Consider the following 20,969-nt stretch of genomic DNA (forward strand, 5'->3'; position numbering starts at 1 on the left):
TCATAAATCAATGGACTTCAATGGACTACAAATGTGTTTTATAACAGGCATTTAAAATTAGGGCTGTTTCATTTTAATCTTAGTCTTACTTTCAGTATGTATTGGCCAAGTCCAGTTGGATGAGGGAGATATCAATTGCTGATATATGATACATTCACTAGAAAATTAAATGAAAAATACATGTTGCAACTGACAAAAGAAATCTGCCTCAAATGACCATCGCCCTGATGCTACTGCTCAAATACCCTGCAGCTGCAGAGACCTAGATGCTGTCAGGATTACTGAAAGAATCTTCACTAAAGGATACATGGGATCTGAAGGCTGGCGTGTCCTGGTGTTCATGGTGCTTTCATGTGGTTCTCACATGCGTGTAACACACACAGCATTTGTTAAATATGACAGAGCCGAGCCGTTCCTACCCGTGTTGGGGTTGAGGCTGAATCTGCCCCCCGTGTTCCCTGTCTGGATGCGGTAGGAGACGCGGCCGTTCTCGCCTTCGTCAGCGTCGCGGGCCATGACGTACAGGACCACGAAGCCCACGGGCTGGTCCTCCATCACGCTGACCGCCGTGGGCGAGCTGAAGGCGGGCGCGTTGTCGTTCTCGTCTGTCACGAATATGCGGGCCGTCACTGAGCCCCAGCGCCGCTGAGCGGGGTCGGAGGCGGAGTCTGTGGCCCGCACGACCAGGAAGAGGGCAGAGGTGGTCTCGTGGTCCAGCGCCTGCCCTAGTGTCAGCACACCGCTGGTGGGGTCCAGGGTCAGGAGGTCGGCCTGGTCGGGCCAGCGGTGTAGGATGGAGTAGCGCACCTCGCTGTTGGGCCCGCTCCCGTCCCTATCCACGGCCTGGAAGGTGTAGATGGAGGAGCCAGGCTCCATGTCCTCAGGGATGACAATGGTGACGGGGTCTTCTGGGAACTGGGGCGCGTGGTCATTGCTGTCCTGCACATCAATGTCCAGCTGGACCAGGTGGCTGCTGGGATAGGCCTTGGAAAAGTCATCCACCTCGATCTGCAGGGTGTAACGGGCGCCCTGCTCGTAGTCCAGTTCCCTGGCCAGGTAGACATCCCCCGTCAGGCGGTCCACCATGAACGTGCCGTCACGGTCTGTGCCGCCAACCACTAGGTAGGTTACCTGACCCTCTTCCGGCGCTTTCGGCTGGTCATGTGTTCGAACAGAGCCAATGATGGAACCCGGTTTGGCTCCCTCCACAGAGTTGAGGGTCATTGAAAGGGAGTTGGGTGTGGGAAGGGCCTTTCTGGAGCTAAGAACCTAGGGATGCAGATACAGGGTTTGTGGAGAAAAATAAATGAATTCATTTCCATGATCAAAATACAACAAAGGCAGTGCAAAATGAACTCACGGAATAGAAATGGAATGATACATTATTACTGCGCAATACTGTCACAATACCAAATAGATTGTGCCAGTGAAACTCAATAAAACAAGAGCAGACTATAACTCTCTGTCGCCTTTTTTATATGACAGTGAAACAAAACAAACAAAAAGGTTTTGCAACTATTACATGCTGGAACAACATGTTGCTGGCATTAATCACATTTCTTCAGATGTCTCCATTAAGTAAAGGATAAAAGCCAGCAGAATTAGAAACAGAAACTATTTCAACATTTACATTCAGCCACAAGGCCCATTGCTCAAAACACAAAACTCTAAATGTCTAAACTATGTCAAATCAGACCAACCAACTCCAGAAAATGAGTAAAATTATGTGCACCGCCATCTAAGAATAGGGATCAGGTCATTAATCGGCTCCGATTTTAATCACAGGAAACAACAGCGCCCAACAGTCAAATGTTTACTTTCTTTGCTACATTATATCATCTAATGCTGCTAATACTAGAACTTTCTGCTTATTGACCAGCCAAAACTGTGGTTAGCTCCCCTTGTGGCATACAACCTGACAATGGGGTAACACACTGTTTCAGCACATTTTAACTGTGCAGATAGTTTAAGTAATTTACATTTTCAAACAAAGTATGTGGTCAAAGGTTCAAAGGTCGGGAAACACAGCGCATCATCAAAATCACTCTAATTCGAAAACTAAATTAGCTAAATACAGTACTTTCTACATTCCTGTTAACGTTTTGTTCATGTTTCTGCCCATGGTAAGTGGGACCCAGCACTTCTACTTGAGAAGAATTTGGAGTGCTTTCACCATGGCTGTTTTTGCATGGAATTTTGGAGCAGCGGAGCAGAAAAAAACAAGGTGTGAAATGGTTTCACTATGCTCATTACAACTGGTCTGAATTTCCCCCGCAATCGCGTGTGAAGATTTACGGCACCTTGCCTCCATTTGGGCCTGGTATTACTCTTGAGCTGTATAAAATGGTATCTGGATGAACTTCAACGGTATCTTTTATCCAAGAGTATATCCCTGCCTCCTGGTCTTGAGGGCTACCGTATTGAAACACTGAAGCCACTGGCTCTGACCTTGATCACAGGAGCCTACAGCTGGCCTTTATCAGAGGCCAGCTGGGAGTACTTGGTTCAAATGTTGTTTTTCCATTTTGGATTGAAGCTTTGCTTCTTTTTGTGAAGTTGCTTAGAAGGTACAGGGGGGAGAATCTGAGATGCTGACACTCACGTCTGAGGATTGCATTCGTGCTGCAGACGAGCGCTCCCTTCCAGCAGTGCTTTTAGGGAATTCATTCTTTACTGAATTCCTGATACCGTAAGGTGAAATCTTTAACCCACGTCATCCAGCACAACACAAAAGCGCAATTCAGACCAGTCCCATGGTGTGCTGGGGTTCACACCTGGACTCTGTCTTGCACAACTCACCTCTCAAACGGGAAGTATTGCTTGAATTTTGAGATGTTTTTTTTTTGTTTTTATGGGCAAGGATTCAACCATTGGACTGTACTAATGCATTTTTCACACAGTCTACATGAGTGCTTGTGAAAGCCCGATGAGGTTTGGAAAACCAGAGGAAGTGAGGAAAATGGTAAACGGGTGAGTTTGAAGGAAAATGGAACTGAAGCTTTGCTCTGCAAGCAGGGGCCTCACCTGCCTGTGCAGTTATAGAGGTATGTTTACGGTCCATAGGGACAGTATCTTACCTGTATAAGCAACGTGAATGTGTGTTTGATGTTAACAAGGACAGTATCTCACCTATATGAGAAGTGTGAAGGTGTGTAAGGGGTTTTAACGGAGACAGTGTCTCACCTGTATGCGGAGGCTGCAGGTGGAGCTCTGAGGGGGCAGGCCCCGGTCAGAGGCCATGACCGTGAAGCTGTACTCTGCTCTCTCTGTCTGGCTCAGCGGAGAGGAGGTGCGCAGCTCTCCAGTGTTGGGATTGAGGGAGAATCGCTCTGCCCTGGGGCCTACAGGAGAAAAGGGTCCATCAAATAATTAACTTTCTGCCACAGCACCCCCCCCCCCCTATTAAATTATATGGATAAACAGAGGCTAATATATTTTCAGGTCATGGTTATGACAGATTAAGATACAACTAGGATTAAGAGGGCTAAAATACTATGTTCGGAGATAACTGAACTCATAAAAAGTGATAAGGCTCTCAAAGAAACAACTTAATGACTATGATTAGTGAACACTCCACTGTAGTCATGTTATTATGGGGCTTAGAAGGGTTGGGGTGTAGGGATGTAAGGTCCATGAGGACAGATAAAGGAAAAGGGGCACTGTTGCCAACACCGTTGTATAAGCATTATGCTTGCAGAATGCAGAATTCAGTAAGAAATTGATCCCAAGAAATATTAACCACATAAATGAATGCCTACATAATCCGAGAGGGTTTAGCAGAAGTCCCCTGTAGTCTGTTTGCCCTATAAATGTAGCATGACAGATCTCTGTGTGACTCCCGTCTGAGGCCCCAGTCATCTCCTCACCTGACAGGGAGTAGTGGACGGTGCCGTTCTCCCCCTCGTCAGGGTCTTTGGCCTGCACTGTCCCCAACAGAGAGCCAGAGGGCTGCCCTTCCATCACCTGTGGAGAGGAACAGGGGGATGTGGTCAGTCACTATGGAAGATAAAGGTCAAAACCACAGCAGCAGTTCTCTGGCATCAGTCCGAGAATCTCCCACTGCATATTTCAGCCAAGGCCCGAGTCTCAGTGAGCTAGCGGCATGCCTCCCCCCTACCTGCATGAGTAGCTCCCTCCCCGGAGTGTGGGTAAAGGAGGGGGTATTGTCGTTCTTGTCCAGCACGGTGATATGGGCAGTGCCTGTGGCACTCCGCGGGGGCGTGCCTCCATCCTGGACTACCACCACCAGCTGGTAACTGGACTGGTGCTCACGGTCCAGTTCAGTCTTGGTGCTGATCTCCCCTGGGGGCGAGAGAGACAGAGAGTCAGGTAAAAAGGTGAGAGAGAGAAAGGCGGGCGCAAGAAATAGAGAGAAAGAGTGAGAAGAGGGAAAAGATATTCAGAGAGGGCTCACTGCACTACAGCACCTTAGGCAGAGAATATTCATGCTGCGGGCAGCGGGCTTTGATCCAACAGATGGCACAGCCCCCAGCTGGTGAGACAGGAATCTCTCTGATCTGAGCCAGGACCTAATCAGATTGCAGGTGGGTGGAGCTGCTCCATCCCCAGCGATAAACTAAGGCCAGGTGCAAGGTATCACACTGCTGCAACCAGACCAATCTATTTCCGTGATGTACCAACACTGGCATTCTTTTACTGCACACATTAATGGGCTTTGGTAATGGAGTGATGACCCCCTCTGAGAGCTGTTAACGTGGGTAAAACACACTGTTTACGCACATTAAAAACTGTTGGGGACAGCAGTGTAGCATAACGGTTAAGGAGCAGGACTCGTAACTGAAAGGTTACAAATTCCATTCCCTATTAGGGCTCTGCTGCTGTACTCTTGGGCAAGGTACTTAACCCACAATTGCCTCACTAAATATCCAGCTGTATAAATTGATAAAATTGAAACTTACTGTATATAAATTGCTCTAGATAAGTGTGTCTGCTAAATGACAATAAGAGCATTTAATGTGGGTGAAACACTCTGCTTACCAGTCTGGGAGTTGATCTGGAAGTTGCGGTCCGTGTGCAGGAGGCGGTAAGTGAGACGGCTGTTGAGGCCAGCGTCCCGGTCGGTGGCCGACACCCTCCCAAAACCGGTCCCCGGAGGCAGGCCCTCCTGAACGGCCAGGAAGACCCGCTCCTGCGTGAGACGGGGGGCGTTGTCGTTCTCGTCCGTCACAGATACCCGCACTGTGGCACTTCCCGTTTTCTTCAGCTGCCCACTGCCGGAAGTGGCCAGCACCGTCAGCAGGTACATGTCCTTGGCCTCCCTGTCCAGGGCGCTCTTCACAAACAGCCACCCACTGTCGGGGACGATGCCAAACCCGGCCGCGTCCCCGTCCGGCCGCAGGTGGTACGCCAGCGTGCCGGAGGAAGGGGAGGAGCCTCCGGCCGTCCCGCCCGCCCCGGCCGCGTCCCTGTTCAGGGCACGCACTTGAAGGAAGTGGGTGCTGAGGGGTGTTCCCTCCTTTAGCTCGACTCGGTAGGTAAGCGTGTCGAACATGGGACCCTGGTCATTCTCAGCCTGCACGTGCACCACCAGCGTGAAGGTGGCGCTCAGCTGAGGTGCACCACTGTCCTTGGCAGTCACCTGCAGGTCATAGCGGGGCATGGTCTCGTACGACAGGCTGCCGATCAGCCGGATCTCCCCGCTGCTGCGGTCCACGCCGAAGGTGCGCTGCCCGCCGGCGGACGCCAGGTCGAAGCTGAGCTGGCCGTTGGGCCCGGAGTCGCGGTCCTCGGCCCGCACCCGGTACACTACCGTGCCCATCTTGGTGGCCTCGGGCAGCAACAGGGACTCGGACGACGAGGGCAGGAAGGTGGGTGCGTTGTCGTTGACGTCAGCGATGGTGACGCGCACGCGCGTCTGCCCGTAAGCCGGGGGGGAGCCGCTGCGGGCCTGCACCTCCAGGTCCAGGGAGGGCCGCGCCTCGTGGTCCAGCGGCAGACTGGTCCGTAACGCGCCCGTCTCCGCGTCCACGGTGAAGTAGCCGTCTGGATCCCCTGAGGAGATGGTGTAGGAGACATCCTTGGAGGCCCCTGAGGAGAGACAAGTTCAGAAAGGGGCACTTCACTCCACTGCTCGGCCAAAGAACAAACTCTCCCAACTCCAACAGACTGCACATCAGCAACTCTTCAGTTCAGCAAACTGTAACAATTTCACAGCCCATAATAAAAAACAAACAGGCTTAAAAGGAATTCTTGACTGATCTTATTTCTGACATTTCTTACAATCGCTGGATGCCTATCTGTACAAGCACATCAAGTGCACACATAAAGCTTTCTGACACAGAGTGAGCAACAGCAGGCCTGCCTCAGATCAATAGAGTATGCATGAGTGCAGGGAGGTCACAGGGCGTGACCCTGTATGCTGAATCAGGGGGGTCACGGACTGGCACACTCACCGCTCCGGCTGTTCGCCCTCACCACGCCCACCTCTGTGCCTCGCAGCACATCCTCGGAGACAGTGAAGAAGTACTGCGCCTGCTCAAAGACTGGGGGCGCCACTGAGCCAGCAACCACGCTGATGTTGACACGGGCATTGACCGGGGCTGTAAGCCCACCGCCGTCCTGGGCCGTGATCACCATGGGGATGACCGAGTTGGCCTTCCCGTGGAGCGAGCGGGACAAAGAGATGACGCCTGGAGAAAGACAGGTTACCATAAAACTTTGTACGTGGGAAAACCCAGTTTAAAGTCACAAGCTTTCAAATCAGTACTAACAATGCTTTCCAACATATACAGTACTTTAACGTGACCGTTAACATGAAAGTACTGTGCAGATACAGAGGGAAACCTACAATGCAGACATTCTACATGACACAAATTAAAATAATCAGATGACATACACCTTTAAATTGCCAGTCAATTTCACAGGGTTTACAGTGCAGACTGCATTACAGGCTGATATTTGCAGATGAAAATAGCCAGACGCACCTGTGTCCTTGTTTAGGGTGAAGTAGGAGGAGCTGCCCCCCGGGACGGTGCGGTACGTCACCCTCCCGTTCTCCCCTGCGTCGGGGTCGTAGGCCGTCACCCGGGCAACGGAGGTCCCAGGCGCGCTCTGTGTGCTCAGGCTGACGGCGTAGTGCACTGGGTAGAAGGTGGGCCTGTTGTCGTTGATGTCCAGCAGGTGCACTGACACATGGGCCACTGAATTAAGGCCACCCTGGAAGGACAGCACCACAGTACGTCTCGCTTATTTGTTTTTTTTAACCTTTTCACCCCAAGATCAATTTCACTTTCAACAAGTCTCTTCAGGTGTAGAGACATTAGCTTTGACACATATGCATTTATAAATATATAAAGTAAATATTAAAAAGATGAACCCGCTCTTGCGCATGCTATGTAAGTCATTCTGGATGGGACAATCATATACCAAATAAATAATATTAACAGAGAGAGACAGAGAGGGGTAGAGATATTGCATACATTGTATGGATGCATTGAGAACTTGCATAAATGAAACATTTAAAAGGTTTGCTTTTATTATGCAGGAGATGAAAGCAGGGTTCATGACACCATTAATAACTGAAGTGCATAAACTAAGTTTACAACACCATTAATGATTGATTTGACTGAACCACCGGTACTGCCTGTCAAAAGTGTGACGCTTATGTGGTCAATGCAAAACCTCTCTGAGTGGGCAGCTTCGAAGGTATATGGATTAGATATTCCCAGAGGAACGGCAAAGGGGCAATCTGTTAGGGGAGTAAGGCAGCCACTGAGGAGGGGTTTGACAACCCCCTCCTGGGGCTGTTAGCTTCATTGACTTTTCATTTGGACAGATACCAATGACTCTCAGGGCGGTGAGTTAAAAAAAGGGGGAAAGGGGGGTGAGGGGCCCAGTGCTCTGATGTATCATATATTACTGCCTGGCAGTCTTTAAAGGCAGTTCCCCCTCTGATTGCTTTAACATGATTGCTGCCATTTGCAATCATCTTTACCCTCTATATTTAACTGTTATTTCACTACCCTATCTGAGGGGCCAGCCGGGGAGCCCCATTTGGCTATTTTATTTGATCCGTTTAATGAAAAACTTGTCATTGGCTGTTGACTGCTTTACAGCACCATTCATGCCAGCACCTTCTATAAGAATGGCACCAATACTCATAAAAAGGCCGGCATTTTTAATCTCCCATGCGGTGCGCTCTGCTGCTGATTGGTTACGACGTGGAGAGATGCGTCCCCGGCTCACCCCGTCCACCGCTGTGACGGTGAAGTCATAGCTGGCAGGTCCCTGGTCCCGGTCCAGAGGCGCGCTGGTGCAGATCTGACCCGTCTCCTTGCTGATGGTAAACTGAGCAGGAGTCACGGTGCCAACCCCCGACCCAAGGGAGTATGAGATGGAACCAAACGAGCCCCCGTCCGCATCGGTTGCCACCACCTGCAAAACAGAGAAGAGACAGAAAATGTTGGAGCTGTCATCCTGACGCTCTCACCCACGCATAACAGTGTCTTGATAGACAAATATACAGCCTACATAGAAAGAAAATGTAAAACGCAGGTTAAATGTCAAAACAAATTGTTGACATGCAAAATCCAATCTGACAGGACACAGAGCTCTGGGAAAATGAGAGGAGGTCCCCTTTAAGCAAACAAACACGCTGCTCCCTGCCTGTTCACTGACATCGATGACTCCTCGGCAGCTCTGGTTACGCGCTCTCAGCACACGCGGGCGGCCAGTGTGGCCTGCATTTGAAACGCGCTTTTTCCTCCATCTATCCGTGCCAGCATGTGAGCCCATCTGGCCTGTTTTTGGCAGGTGGAAGCACCGGAGGAGGAAGGGCGACGGGGCTGGATGTCTTTCACAGAGCACATCCTGCACTCGTGCGAGGCTGGGCCGTGTGCCATGGGGGGACCCCAGTGCATGCTGGGAGTGAGACCTGTTTACACAGGGCTTGGGGTGGAACACGAAGCACCACAAGAGTATGATGTTGAAGTTCTAATGCAGCATCAGCCCTGACTGAGATATGCAATCTTATAATCAACACAAAATGGTGACACTGCTAGCACTGAAGAGCCAGCATACAGTAGCCATCTTACATGACCTATTCAATCCCTGTATGAGCTTCCAGGATGGTGAGAAACTCAACAGGCCAATCAGAGCCAGTTCCTGGTCCGATATGGGCTACTGCTTGCAAGTGCTTGTTGTGTGACACTCTTCGTGTCTTGATTAAAATGAAACACCAGTTCTTCTTTCCCTATTTGAAGAAGCATAATGAACTCCAGGAAACCTTTGTCATCTGTCATATGGGACACATTGAGTTACTATTGCAAAAACCGTGTTAGTCTGCTATGGGATTACATCTGCTATTTAGTAGTCCTGTCACATCACTCCAGTCTATATGCATTTAACAGGCGCAAAACTCTCTCATGCACTAGTGATCACAAAGGTAAATGGATTAATACATCATTATTACACATCAGCGGGATCAATGTTGACCAGATGTTTAAAAAAGACAAGAATGATTATCCATTATTAATATCAGCCATTTCAAAAGAGCAGCACAAGGCTACAAAGCAGTGACCAGGTTCCCCATGGCTTTTTCCTCCAGATGGCAAAGGGAAGACACTGAGGAGAACCATGCCAAGCGGGCACCTCCGCTTGTGTGAAGGACAGATGGGTGGACCTGCTGGCAGCACAATAAGCACAGAAGGAACCAAGGTGGAGTGGACCGAGGGACCAGAGAGCAGCGTCTGCACACAGCAGAATAGTTCCACCATTACAACAGACTCCGGAAAATAACTTGTGGCACAGGGATCTTCTCTGAAAGCAGGCGGACAGGATAACTCAGAAGAGGAATGAGCCACTATGGAACCTGTGATGGAGACACGGGTATAGGGAAGATGGAGGAAGGTATGTCTTCCTTGACTGCAGGGGGGGACAGTAGGCATGCATTTATGGACAAGTTGAGGTCAAGTGCAGGATGGTCTCCCCCTCTTTACTGTTGATTATATTTGTCATCTAACAGCCCTTCAAACAGTAGTGTAATGGCAGGGGAGCATATATGTTTTAGACTCTGGCCCCAAGGAGGAGGACTAGCTACTGATCCTCCCAGCTAAACCTTTTCTGGTCTCAAAACACCACCTCCATTAGTCTAAAGTATTGCATCAGCCATGCACTTATCGTCTGTGTCTGCAGACTAATGACCCCTCTGTCCTAATAACAATGACCTGAGTCATGAGGTATAGACTTTTCTACAGTATACTCCAACTCTGTTGTGTTTGTCGTTATTTGCCCCTTGAACATGTTATCTGCGTCCCCCATCACTGAGCTACAGGCCCATTTCCTAGATTACATTTGTCGATACCTTGAAATTAAAGTCTTCACAGTGCATCAGTTGGCCCCGTGTCTGTCCATGGGACAAGGGACAATAACAAAGGTTTGCACTTCTTATATCTGTGAAATGTGTGCAGAAAGGGCTTTATTTTTCATACAATATCATGACCAGAGATGATTTTTCCAAGGCCTCTGCGAATGATGATGCAATCCCCCTGTTTTATTTTACCAAGACTAACCCGCGTCAACGTGTCTGGTCTAGTCTTTTCATAGATCCTCTGATTTATCCCCTGGAAAGGAAGAGTGCGTGACCTCACCCAAACCACCCATGCCATGCAGATGATGGTTTCAATGGAGATCAGGTTGTCTGGTCTGAGAGAATACAGGATTTTCCCTGGCACAACAATACAGAACTGGATTTTGACTCACTACACCGTAGACTGTGGAGAAGTGGTCATTTCCGATCAATCACTGCAGTAACCTCACACAAGAAATGATTAAGTTCAGTGATGCTGCCCCTATGGTTATAGTTCCCTTGTAAAGTTGGGGAGGATAAAACAAAGGAACCGCATGAATCACAGGCATGGATCAAGGGTCAGCGATGGTTAAGGGGGCTTAGACAGAAGATGGATCAGGTCCACGACTCAAGTTCCCATGTAAACGTGGCCATATCAGCAGAGGAAGTGCTGGGAAGGAATTCATCTCTTATTCAGGACTGTTCATTCAACAAGGTTTGCGTGGCAGGAATTGGGAATGCACTGACCTTTGTCCTCTGTTTGATGGCTTCAATCTCACATAATCCTGTTCTATAAGCACCATTTAACTTGTCTCCAGTTCTTTCCATTCACCAGTCCACTGTGCTTCAGTGCAGTAATGCAGCCTTCTTTTCTTATGGCTTATTCCATCGCAAAGGCTAACATGCTGTAATGATATTCAAAGCAGCCTCACTGCATTGTTTGATGTTGTTTAAAGCAGTTAGCGAAAGACATACTCTTCTAAGATCTTGTGACTACGAAACCTGGCCAAGTAGGTCTGTGATCTTCTTCTGGTCTCTCTGACTTCCTGACAGCAGTAGGCTCTCTGCAGATCCCAAATGAAATATGCCTCAAAGAGGACAGAGCCACTCCCTGTAGCCCTGCAGTCTTGACTTTTTTCTATTCACTGCAATCCTGTGTTCCCAGATTATTTTCCATTTTAAAGTCAAAAGTTAAAGAAAGATGAGCCATTGCTCAAGGCTGGTTGCCAACTGCTGCTACAGCTCTGCTACGCTTTAATCGGCAGGACTCAGACAAGAGTAAAGCATGCTGGGAACCCGGGCTGCCCTATCAGCTTGGTTAGGCCCCTCATAAAACAAGCTGGAGGAACCTTAGCCAGGGGTTCACTGCGGTTCTGCAATCACCTTCTGTCAGCCTTCCAACTCTTCAAGCCTTTTTGCCTACAAATAGTCTCAGAACAATTGATTCATTACAGATCTCTATGCTCTTTGATGCTCTTCCTTTATTCGTTTTACTACTCTTCAAGGTCTTAATTTTATGACTGTTGAACATGTGCCACAACAGAGGAAACAAAACGCCGACTACCATTAATTTGACTATGCAGTGTGATGGACAGCTAATTCACACAGGGAGCTGGCCTCCCCAATCCACCTGCTCTTGAAAGTCAGGGTAGTGACCTTTCTGGGGAAGTAATGCATTATGGGTAAATCTGTACTAAAGAATGGCCTGCCATATCATGGCTCCTGAGCACATTCCAGATTTGCAAGGCTCTCAAAGCAGAACACAATGAAAGAGACTGTGGCCTGAAATTCTCTGTAATTAGCACAAACAACATCTGACAGGCTGCATATATACATACACACTCTCCAGGCACACTACAATATGAGGCATGTGATAAATATACAATGAGTATTCATTGTCTCGGCCATCAATGGATAGCAAAAGCAGTCCTTCTGCATAACTCTGTTGTCACTTAAGAGGCCTCATCGCTGTACACACTACCTTATCTTATTTTATCATATGGTTCCCCTCATTAAGGTATCGGGAAATTTTAGTGTTTGTAGGGCAATGAAACATACCAAACAAAAGACACATTGTGAGGTGTACTCAACTAACGAAGCTGTACGCTGGAGAAGTTTTAGATGTTTCAGCAAATTGCACGCCTGGCTGATCATAGTCTCAATGGAACCACTTTTTATCTGTCTGGGAACAGCGCTCTGACATAAGGCTGTAAGATGATTTTTGTGCGTGGAGGACAGTGGTCTGGAATAGTAGTAAAGCTGTGGAGAGTTCCCCCGCAGGCACAGGGCAGAACCCCCTTACACAGCGAGGACATTGTTCCATCGCAGAGAGCCGGGCGAGAGGCATCACGCGGTGCGGTTTCAGACGGGAGCGTGGAGCGCCCTGTGGTGGAGCAGCCCAGGTCTCTCTAAACAAACAGGGAGGGCCGCTGGCGCACACATCGGCAGCACCCTGGTCACCCGCCGTCGCCTTTGAAATCCCCACAGCTCAAGGCTCATACATTTTTATTAGGCATCATGGACTGTAACATTAGCTCTTATAAGTCCATGATCCTGGATTTTCATATGCACTCTTCCTTTTTATGAATGGGAGGAATTAACCACACAGCCGGCAGATAAAAGAGTGGATTCTGCTCACCATACACTATCGACATTCAAAGTTCCTCTTCGGGACATCTGGCACAGGGATGGATTCAACATGGTCTGTTTTACAGGAGTATCTGTCATTTCCCTATCTGCAGCATGCCCTGACACGCTGAGATGTTTCCGTGCTTGTCTGTACTGTACATGAGTTCATAAAAAACTGCATGAGCTTGTGGTGTGTTTTGTCAGGTTTTTAGCTTAAAGCCTGAAACTACAAGGACGAAGACAGAAAAACAGAGAGAGAGCAGCATGGAGGGAGGGAGAAAAATAGAGAAAGAAAGAGGAGGAGAGAGTTGGAGCGTGTTCAAGTGAGAGGGAAGGAGAAAAGGACAGACGATCTGGAGGTATAACAGCTTGCACCATCACAGGACTGGTGGAATGGAACCAGCACCTTGTTCTGTTATCCTGGCTCCATTCAGTGAAGAAGACCCCCACGCCTGATACCTACAGTGTGTGTCCTTGGCAGCAGGTGATGCAAAACAGAACTGTATCTCTGTGCCATTATATTGCTCATTTGAGATCACCTTCATCACAAATGGAGCCTGTGCATATACAGTACCTTATTATCCCTCTACCCTTCAGTATGGTTTGGTTTTCTACAACACCAATGTTAGACATAATTTCTGAATTTGGCATACATTTGCCTCTAACATGCATCACTCCATCTATAGGCACTGTTATCTCTGTTTTGTGTAATAGGCAGGGGTGATAGAATAGGGCTTTTTTTGCTTTGCTTGCCTCCAGGTGGACACATCAGTCTACTGATGGACGGAAGCAGAATCAAACCTAAAGCAGCTTGAATCAATCAATGAACTGTCATGCAGTCAAAAGACAGAATGGGTTTGGGAATATTAAACTCCTCCCACGTTTTATTGGGAGTGTCAGCTTCATTATGAATTCTAATACCCCGTCTCTTTGAGCATGAGGTTTCAATGGAATGTCTGTTAACAATTCTCAGCACTCATCAATGACAATGCTAGACGAATGTCAAAGAAAATTCTCAGTGATAATTCTGGTGTACTGCCAGCTGGACAGCGAGTAATGCCTTTCAGCTGTCTGTCAAATGCTGAGGTGACCCTTAAAAAAACGTGTTTCTTACTGCAGTAAACTAAAGACCAAAGCCCTCTGAACTTCAGAACAAAGCAAAATTACCAACATTTTGCAACTTGCAGTATAATCTGGTCTACTGGAATATCAAAGAGCAAATGGCCTCCCCCATAAAACCTTGTTTATCTGCACTGATGTCCCCTAAAAAAAGAACTAAAATTCAAAATAAAAATCTCCCCAGAGACTCATCCATCCCCTGTACTTAGGTTTCGCCATAGATGTGACCGCTGATATGGTAATTCTGTGTCACACTTCATAACTCATCTGTGTTTTTCAGACTTTATTTTTTCAGAGGGAGGCAGCAAGCTTTCTGGACACAGGCGCAGAATCATTGGTCCTCGTGAAAGAGAGTCCAGCGCTCGAACAAGGTGCAGTTTCCATGAACTGCAAATTAATGATCTGCCCCCCCCCCCCCTTACAGTACTGTGTGTAACCCCTCAAGCAATGGGATTCGCATGACATCATTTGAACATTAAACCAGATTTGTGTGCCGCTCCTCTCCAGCCAGATGTCCGTTAAAGTGAACCCGCTGCGTTATGCCATTTCTGTAAAACATCACACATACGTCAAAACAGGAATCCATCCCCATCCATCATATCATGCATACCATGCCCTTTTGCGAAAGCATGTTTGTACAGCGTTTTATGCCGGCCAGGACATCATTATCAGACAATGCCTCCTGACGGTGAAAACCGCTTCCAACTGCTTCCGCCGAGCTCGGCTCTCACCCAGACCACTGAAACACAACAGACCTCTGAGTGACCTCTCACAAAGTTCAGTTTAGTCTTCCGAGGTACGTAGCGAGGAACACTGTGACTACCAACCGAGATTTACAAGATTTCACAATTAGCTTTGAATGAAATGGCTTGTTTATATCTGATGTATGTTTACAGTTTAAGAGCAGATGAGCAGTGCTGCAGCTGACGTCCCATGTGCAACTGCTGGAAGGCTGAGGTTGAAGAAGGACACTGCAGCCCTGGCGCGCATCTTTCAGCGCACTGTCTCCATCAATGATACGTAACAGAGGAATAAAGTCATTGCGAGGCTTCTCAGTTTCACAGAGCTGAGCTGCATTGAACCCACGCTCAGTCAAGGATGAATTGCCGTGTGTAGCTCGTTCTGTTAACTGAGGAGCACAGACAAATGCTTTCATATGGCACGACTTGAATGTGTCAAATCAGAGCTGAAATACTTCATGCTAAAACTGCATTCTTTTTAGCTCCCCCCCCCCCCCTTCCCCAAAAGGCATTCCACACATTTGAGCTTTTCCCCTCTTCGGGCACATCGGCTCTATGATTATCCAGACAGACAGGTATGCTGGGCACCGAAGTAGATGCAAATACTACACATATTTCACAGAGCAGGAAACGGTTGGTAAATATGACGCAAAGGAGCATGATAACACTAGGCAGCAAACAAGCCAAAGAGTTGAGTTACTCCCTCCCTACATCTCAGCACTCCATTACTGCAAGTTCCCGTCTTTCATCTGCCGTTCACAGCTGGCAGTGATTAAAACATCAAACAATTTTAGGAGAAAGGGAGAGGGAGAGGGAGAGGGAGACACACTAAATATGAATATGAGAGGGGAGAAGAGATGGGAAAGGAGAGGAAGGTATTAGATGTATCTTGGATTATCCAGTGAAAAAAGGAATTAAAGATTTAAAGCACTTACATTAAAGGACCTGATAAGGACAGTTATTAGAAAATAGAAAATCCAATACTAGTGCACACACATATGCCCTTCCAGCTGATTTTATAGTCTTTAAAGCCTATATGCCTACAATATAATGCAGAGACGTTCATGCAATCACTTGAATAATTAAAACTGCGTTGTGTCTGTCAATACACCAATGCGACCACCCTGAGCAAAGCAGTACAACAGATCCTTTTCAAGACAGTCTGTCTTTTCTTTTTCGCTCCTACTTAACAGGCTGCTAATTGCCACAAGTGCCAGAGGTGGAGATTTGATTCATGGTCCTTGTTTAATTTGTGACTTGATCCGGTAATGAAACGAAACTGTTTGTAATACAGAGCCGAAGGGTAGGTCTGGAAACGGGGACTGCAAGGGATTCTGGGATGGCCCTGTCAACACAGTGCACAGGTGGACCCAATCACGTTTGGACTCAGATTCAGGACGTGGGCCTGGGATAGCAAGGTGGTCCTGCACATTTTTCCATCAGGGTCTTAGAGGGATATTTCTACAGGAAGGTTTTACTACAAGTAGAAAAATAAATAAGACAGAGACCTCGGCTGACTGGACGTGTTGGCTGGTGTAGGAGACACTAACTAGCCCTGCAGCTGGAGTGAGCGTAGGGGCTCATCAACACGCTGTGCGTTCTCATTCACCGTGACGCGGTTTCGCTCGTGATTTTATATCGAACGGGTGAATGAGTGACCAAGTCTGGGATTCAATATTTGCAGCCTACTGGTTCAGCCAATGGAAAGAAAGGGAGGGAGAATAGCCGGTAGGAGACAGTGCTATGTTCCTGGGCAGCCGTTTTAAATGACCAACTCCGACACTTATGTGGATGTTAGGATTAGAAACAGGAAAAGGACATCTGTCATCTCTAAAGGGATTCTATTTCTAAGAGTTGTAAATTGTTTATTCTATATATTTCAGTGCCTACCATGGAGTATGCATAAATAATCCCAAAACGTATCTTTTAGGAGCAACTGCCACAAAGGGTGGTGTGGTACTTCCCCAGCAGTTCCTCCAAGAGAGGTTGTTATGTCACCATTTCATTCCAATCAAACCATGACAAGAATCATCTATAAATCCTGTAGGAAACTTCACTGTTCTCTATATGTTCTCATTTCTTGCGGCCAAGTATGTAATAGGACAGAATTTTACTGTTAAAATTCAGGTTGGATGTTGGATAATGGGATGTTTTAAAAGGATTATGTACAGTGAACTCACGGGAAGGCTTTCACACACCATTAGCAAAAGGATAGAAGTTCAATAATTTAAGCTGCCTTTCATCTTTACTTGAGGGGAAAGACAAATTCTACAGTGAGCAGAAAATGGGGTCAGGCAAAGTTAAGAAGATACAGAGCCAAAATTATGATGACTAACCGACTTCAGACTACATTTCAATAAAAAGCAATTAAAGGCCATCCAGTGAAGAAGCTTTTGAAATGGCATTCCTGAAATTACTTATTCTAAATGCAAGCTATGGTTATTCAAAGGTAAATTTTCAAAACAAACCCTGGTGACTGACAGAAAATGTTTAAAACTGCTGATTACGGACAACATCTCCCCGATCCTCCCAGTTCAAAAGTTCATCAAGGACAGCTGCTAAAATCTAGACATCAGATGAGATGGGAAATAAGTCCCGAACGACTCCAGTATTAACTAAGAACTCTAGCTCCATCCCAAAGGCCTTCACGTTCTTTTCTAACGATCATACTCCATCCAAGGCATTCACAGATCATGTAATACAAAGCAGGGAAGCAAGATGCAGCTGCAGATCCCCTGCTCATATGCTGACAAGGCACAGGGTATGATACACAAATACCGGATAGGGTTCCACCTCCCAGTGATCTGCACCCTGCCTGATAAAGAGATCTAGTCGACGTGGCAATGATGGTACTGGCACAGTACCATATTTTTTTCTTTCACCAAACCCTGGGCTTTGACTCTCTGCTAGCACATACATGCGACTGTTAAATTTTCCAATAGATCTGTGTGGGCTCATTATCGGCCTTGGTAATCACAAGGAGCCACCAGAAAAGCTGAACCCCATAAGAGGGAAAGAAGGGGGGGCTACAATTTTTCATCTTCTGCAAAAACCACTTGAATAACTTAACCATGTACTCATACGGCAAATATTAGTTGGTTGCCTCTTCCAAGCCTGTTCCAACTTTTACTCCACTGTATCCAGTACTATAATCACACGTATATATATATATATATATATGCATATAGATATATATAATTGCAAATTGTAATACATAATGCAATATAAAACAGTTAACATTGCAGTATATGTACAAAATACTATATTACACTAGTGTCAGTGATCTATGTATCTAAATATAACATTTGGGCAAACATCAAAACTGATTTTACTGGCACTGATCTTGTATTTGAACATTTTGTAAAGGGGCTCTCTCATGATATGATCTTAATAACACATAATAAATCTTTGCTGAGCCTAACTGAGAGAAACTCCAGACTGCTCTAATGACAAGACAGCACTTTGTGATTTTATGCTTTCCTGGAAATTTTCATGAGCTCTGGACATGGGGCAATGCTTGTCTGAAGAAATAAAGCAGAAACGCTCCCAAACTCCTTGTCTTCCTTGTCATGACAGATGTGTCACCCAAGAGGCCATGATGGATGCCTGTGGTATGCCCACTGAGAGTCAGTGACAGGAGGGGAAAAACAGTAATTAAAGTGGACAGTGACAGGCTGGGGACAGGCACCCGTTGTTTCTGTATGATTCGTGGGCCAGAGGTGCTGAAAAGAGGGAACTGAACAGCCTCTACTGTTCTTTTCCCTGGAACCGCACTGAAATTACTGGAAAACACTAAGGATATTTTATACAGCAACACAGATTACTTATTGAAAAAAAAAAAACAGCTGCATTCCATGCAATAATGTTTTACTGGAGAGACCACTAAAAAGTAAAGTCATATTGTACGGTCTGGAAGTAGACAATGTATGACAATGACACAATGCATAAACACATCTTCCACCGTACAATATGTATGCAGTTCTAGTGGTTTTTGCAAATGAAATATTACTGCACGGAATCCATCTGTTTCTACAGCTGAACTGAGTGCTTTTATGAGCCTGAAAAATTTAATTCCCCATGGCTGATTCCTTCACATGCCAGTGTCAAAATATATCACCCCAGTTGGTTTGCCCATAAGTGTTTGCATGAGTTCTTGGTTATTGTTTCCAATTTGTATTTTGCATTCAAAGGAGGAAAATATGAGAAAAGAAACAAAGGAACGATGCACACACAACTCATTCCGGTCCTTGGCGGCCAGTACAGAGGTTTACAACTGTTGTTTATGGCCATTGTGTTCTGTGAGGAATCCTGATGGCACAATAGTGGGTTTTGCGTGTTTTTCTGTCTTCATATTTCTATCTGTAGATCAGCCTGTAATGACATCATAATAAAAGGAGAAAAGACAGGAGGACAGCATGCCCCGGGAGGGCACAGCTCAGTCCTCCTTCTCCTTCTGTTGTACGCGTCGCACCAGAGACGGCAAGGAGGTGCGTTTCATTGCTGAGAGGGGACCTGGAGACCGCTTGAGCTAAACGCTACTTCATTAGCATCCCCAATAGCTTTCTTAATAACATTTTGGATGGGGAAACAAAGTCAGAAAGGCCCCGGGTCCTCCAAACAGATGCACTTCATTCTTTAATCAAACCCAACCTGGGAATTCAAATTGGCGTGGCACAGCGGCAGCACTCTCCCAGACTCTCACTGTATTTCCTACTGCTTTTTTACAGGGTATTCGGTTTTGTACCTACAACCCTCCTGATTAGGCAAAGCTTTCTGCCCCCTGCCTCCCCCCAACCCCTTTCTTACTTACTTCGGGGATAACATAACAGAGCAGCCACATTGACACTGTGCAGGCGTCAGCACACTGGTGTCATGGCACTTTTGTAAAGAGGAGGGGTTTGCCAAAAGCCTGCCTCAGTCATGAGCCATCTCAGGATAGCGCCCCCACTGCTGCGTCCGTTGATCAAGTGGCCCAAGACCAGTGCAGTCTACTAATGCAAGATGACTGATAGTCCACATGGGATACTTAAAAAAAGTGGAGATCATTAAATATGGATTACTACAGCGGCAACTCTAAGTTGTGCAGAGGGAAAATCAATACATTTGATAATGACCATAAATCATGTTGATGGCGGTTAAGATTTTGAGTGACCCACTTGACAAAATGATAACAATCTATGATAATTAAAGGTCCTTTAGTCGAGAAATCGCATGCCTTAATCAATGTTTACTCTATTAATTTAAAGGCTGCTTGATTGCATTTCGAAGTTTGCGGAGTAGTTAGCAGAAGGCCAAAAGTTGAAAAATTACAAAACAAGGCGAGGAAAACAGGAAGAGGAAACGAGGGTGCATTGTTCAGACGTACCGAGAGAAAATCAAACTTTGCAAATGTGTGTTGAGCACACATACACAGAAAGCGTAGCTGCTGAGGCTGCGTGAAATGAGGAAACCAGCAGAGAGCAACAAGAAGGCCCATCCGGTATATGAGTGACCTGCACTGACCTGAGGTCAGTACATGGGGCCCCCCTATACATTCCATTCCAGCCAGCCTTTACATGCCAGAGTGCCCTGTTCTACAGTCCTTGAAAATCTAAGGACTCCGGCTCTTTTGGAAAAGCCCCACTCACAGACGTTTCCCAAGCTCTGATCTCGGATAACTTACTTGCCTCCTCTCAACTGAAACAATGTTAAAGCTACACAGCTCTGCTGCTATTGCAGTGCTGCCCTATCAAACTGCACTCTTTAGTAGTGTGTTTGTGTGCGTCTGTGTGTGTGTGTGTGTGTGTCCAGAGCGTGTTCAATCACATCCATAATGTTCAAGCTGCATGTCGACAGTGGTCTCTGATACCGGAGGAGGGGGGGAGGTGGAGATATTAGGGAACAAAAGCTACTCTGGCCTAAACGAATAATACGGATAAGGATGCCCTGTCACCTCCCCATAAATGCGGCAAACAAACTGCATCTCTCTCAGCAGACCGTGGGGCCCGGCCGGGGTCTGCGTTTAAACCATAGGCGGTCAGCCAGGACGTGCAACATTAAAACAGACCTTTTGGCCACGCACCGTGATCCGTTCTGAGAGCCAAGCATCTGTTTATACAACAAACCCTCTTTCAGTGGTGAAATGCAATCACAGGTAAACAGGCATTTATTCCACGCGCCCACCCAGAGTGCAGTAT

General features: G+C 46.9%; 1 protein-coding gene across 1 annotated transcript in view; it reads right to left on the reverse strand.

The window, feature by feature from the left end:
- LOC118774513 (protocadherin-16-like) overlaps positions 1–20,969 on the reverse strand; it is a 94,094-nt gene that overhangs the window by 10,406 nt on the left and 62,719 nt on the right. The window contains exons 3-10 of the mRNA XM_036523858.1: positions 8,206–8,394; positions 6,945–7,176; positions 6,414–6,650; positions 4,999–6,048; positions 4,118–4,302; positions 3,867–3,963; positions 3,184–3,341; positions 420–1,269 (exon numbers count right to left, since the gene is read on the reverse strand). Coding sequence (XP_036379751.1) covers positions 420–1,269; positions 3,184–3,341; positions 3,867–3,963; positions 4,118–4,302; positions 4,999–6,048; positions 6,414–6,650; positions 6,945–7,176; positions 8,206–8,394 — 2,998 coding nt within the window. The remainder of the gene's footprint in view (positions 1–419; positions 1,270–3,183; positions 3,342–3,866; positions 3,964–4,117; positions 4,303–4,998; positions 6,049–6,413; positions 6,651–6,944; positions 7,177–8,205; positions 8,395–20,969) is intronic.

Source organism: Megalops cyprinoides, chromosome 3 (genome assembly GCF_013368585.1).
Source record: "Megalops cyprinoides isolate fMegCyp1 chromosome 3, fMegCyp1.pri, whole genome shotgun sequence".
NCBI lineage: Eukaryota > Metazoa > Chordata > Actinopteri > Elopiformes > Megalopidae > Megalops > Megalops cyprinoides.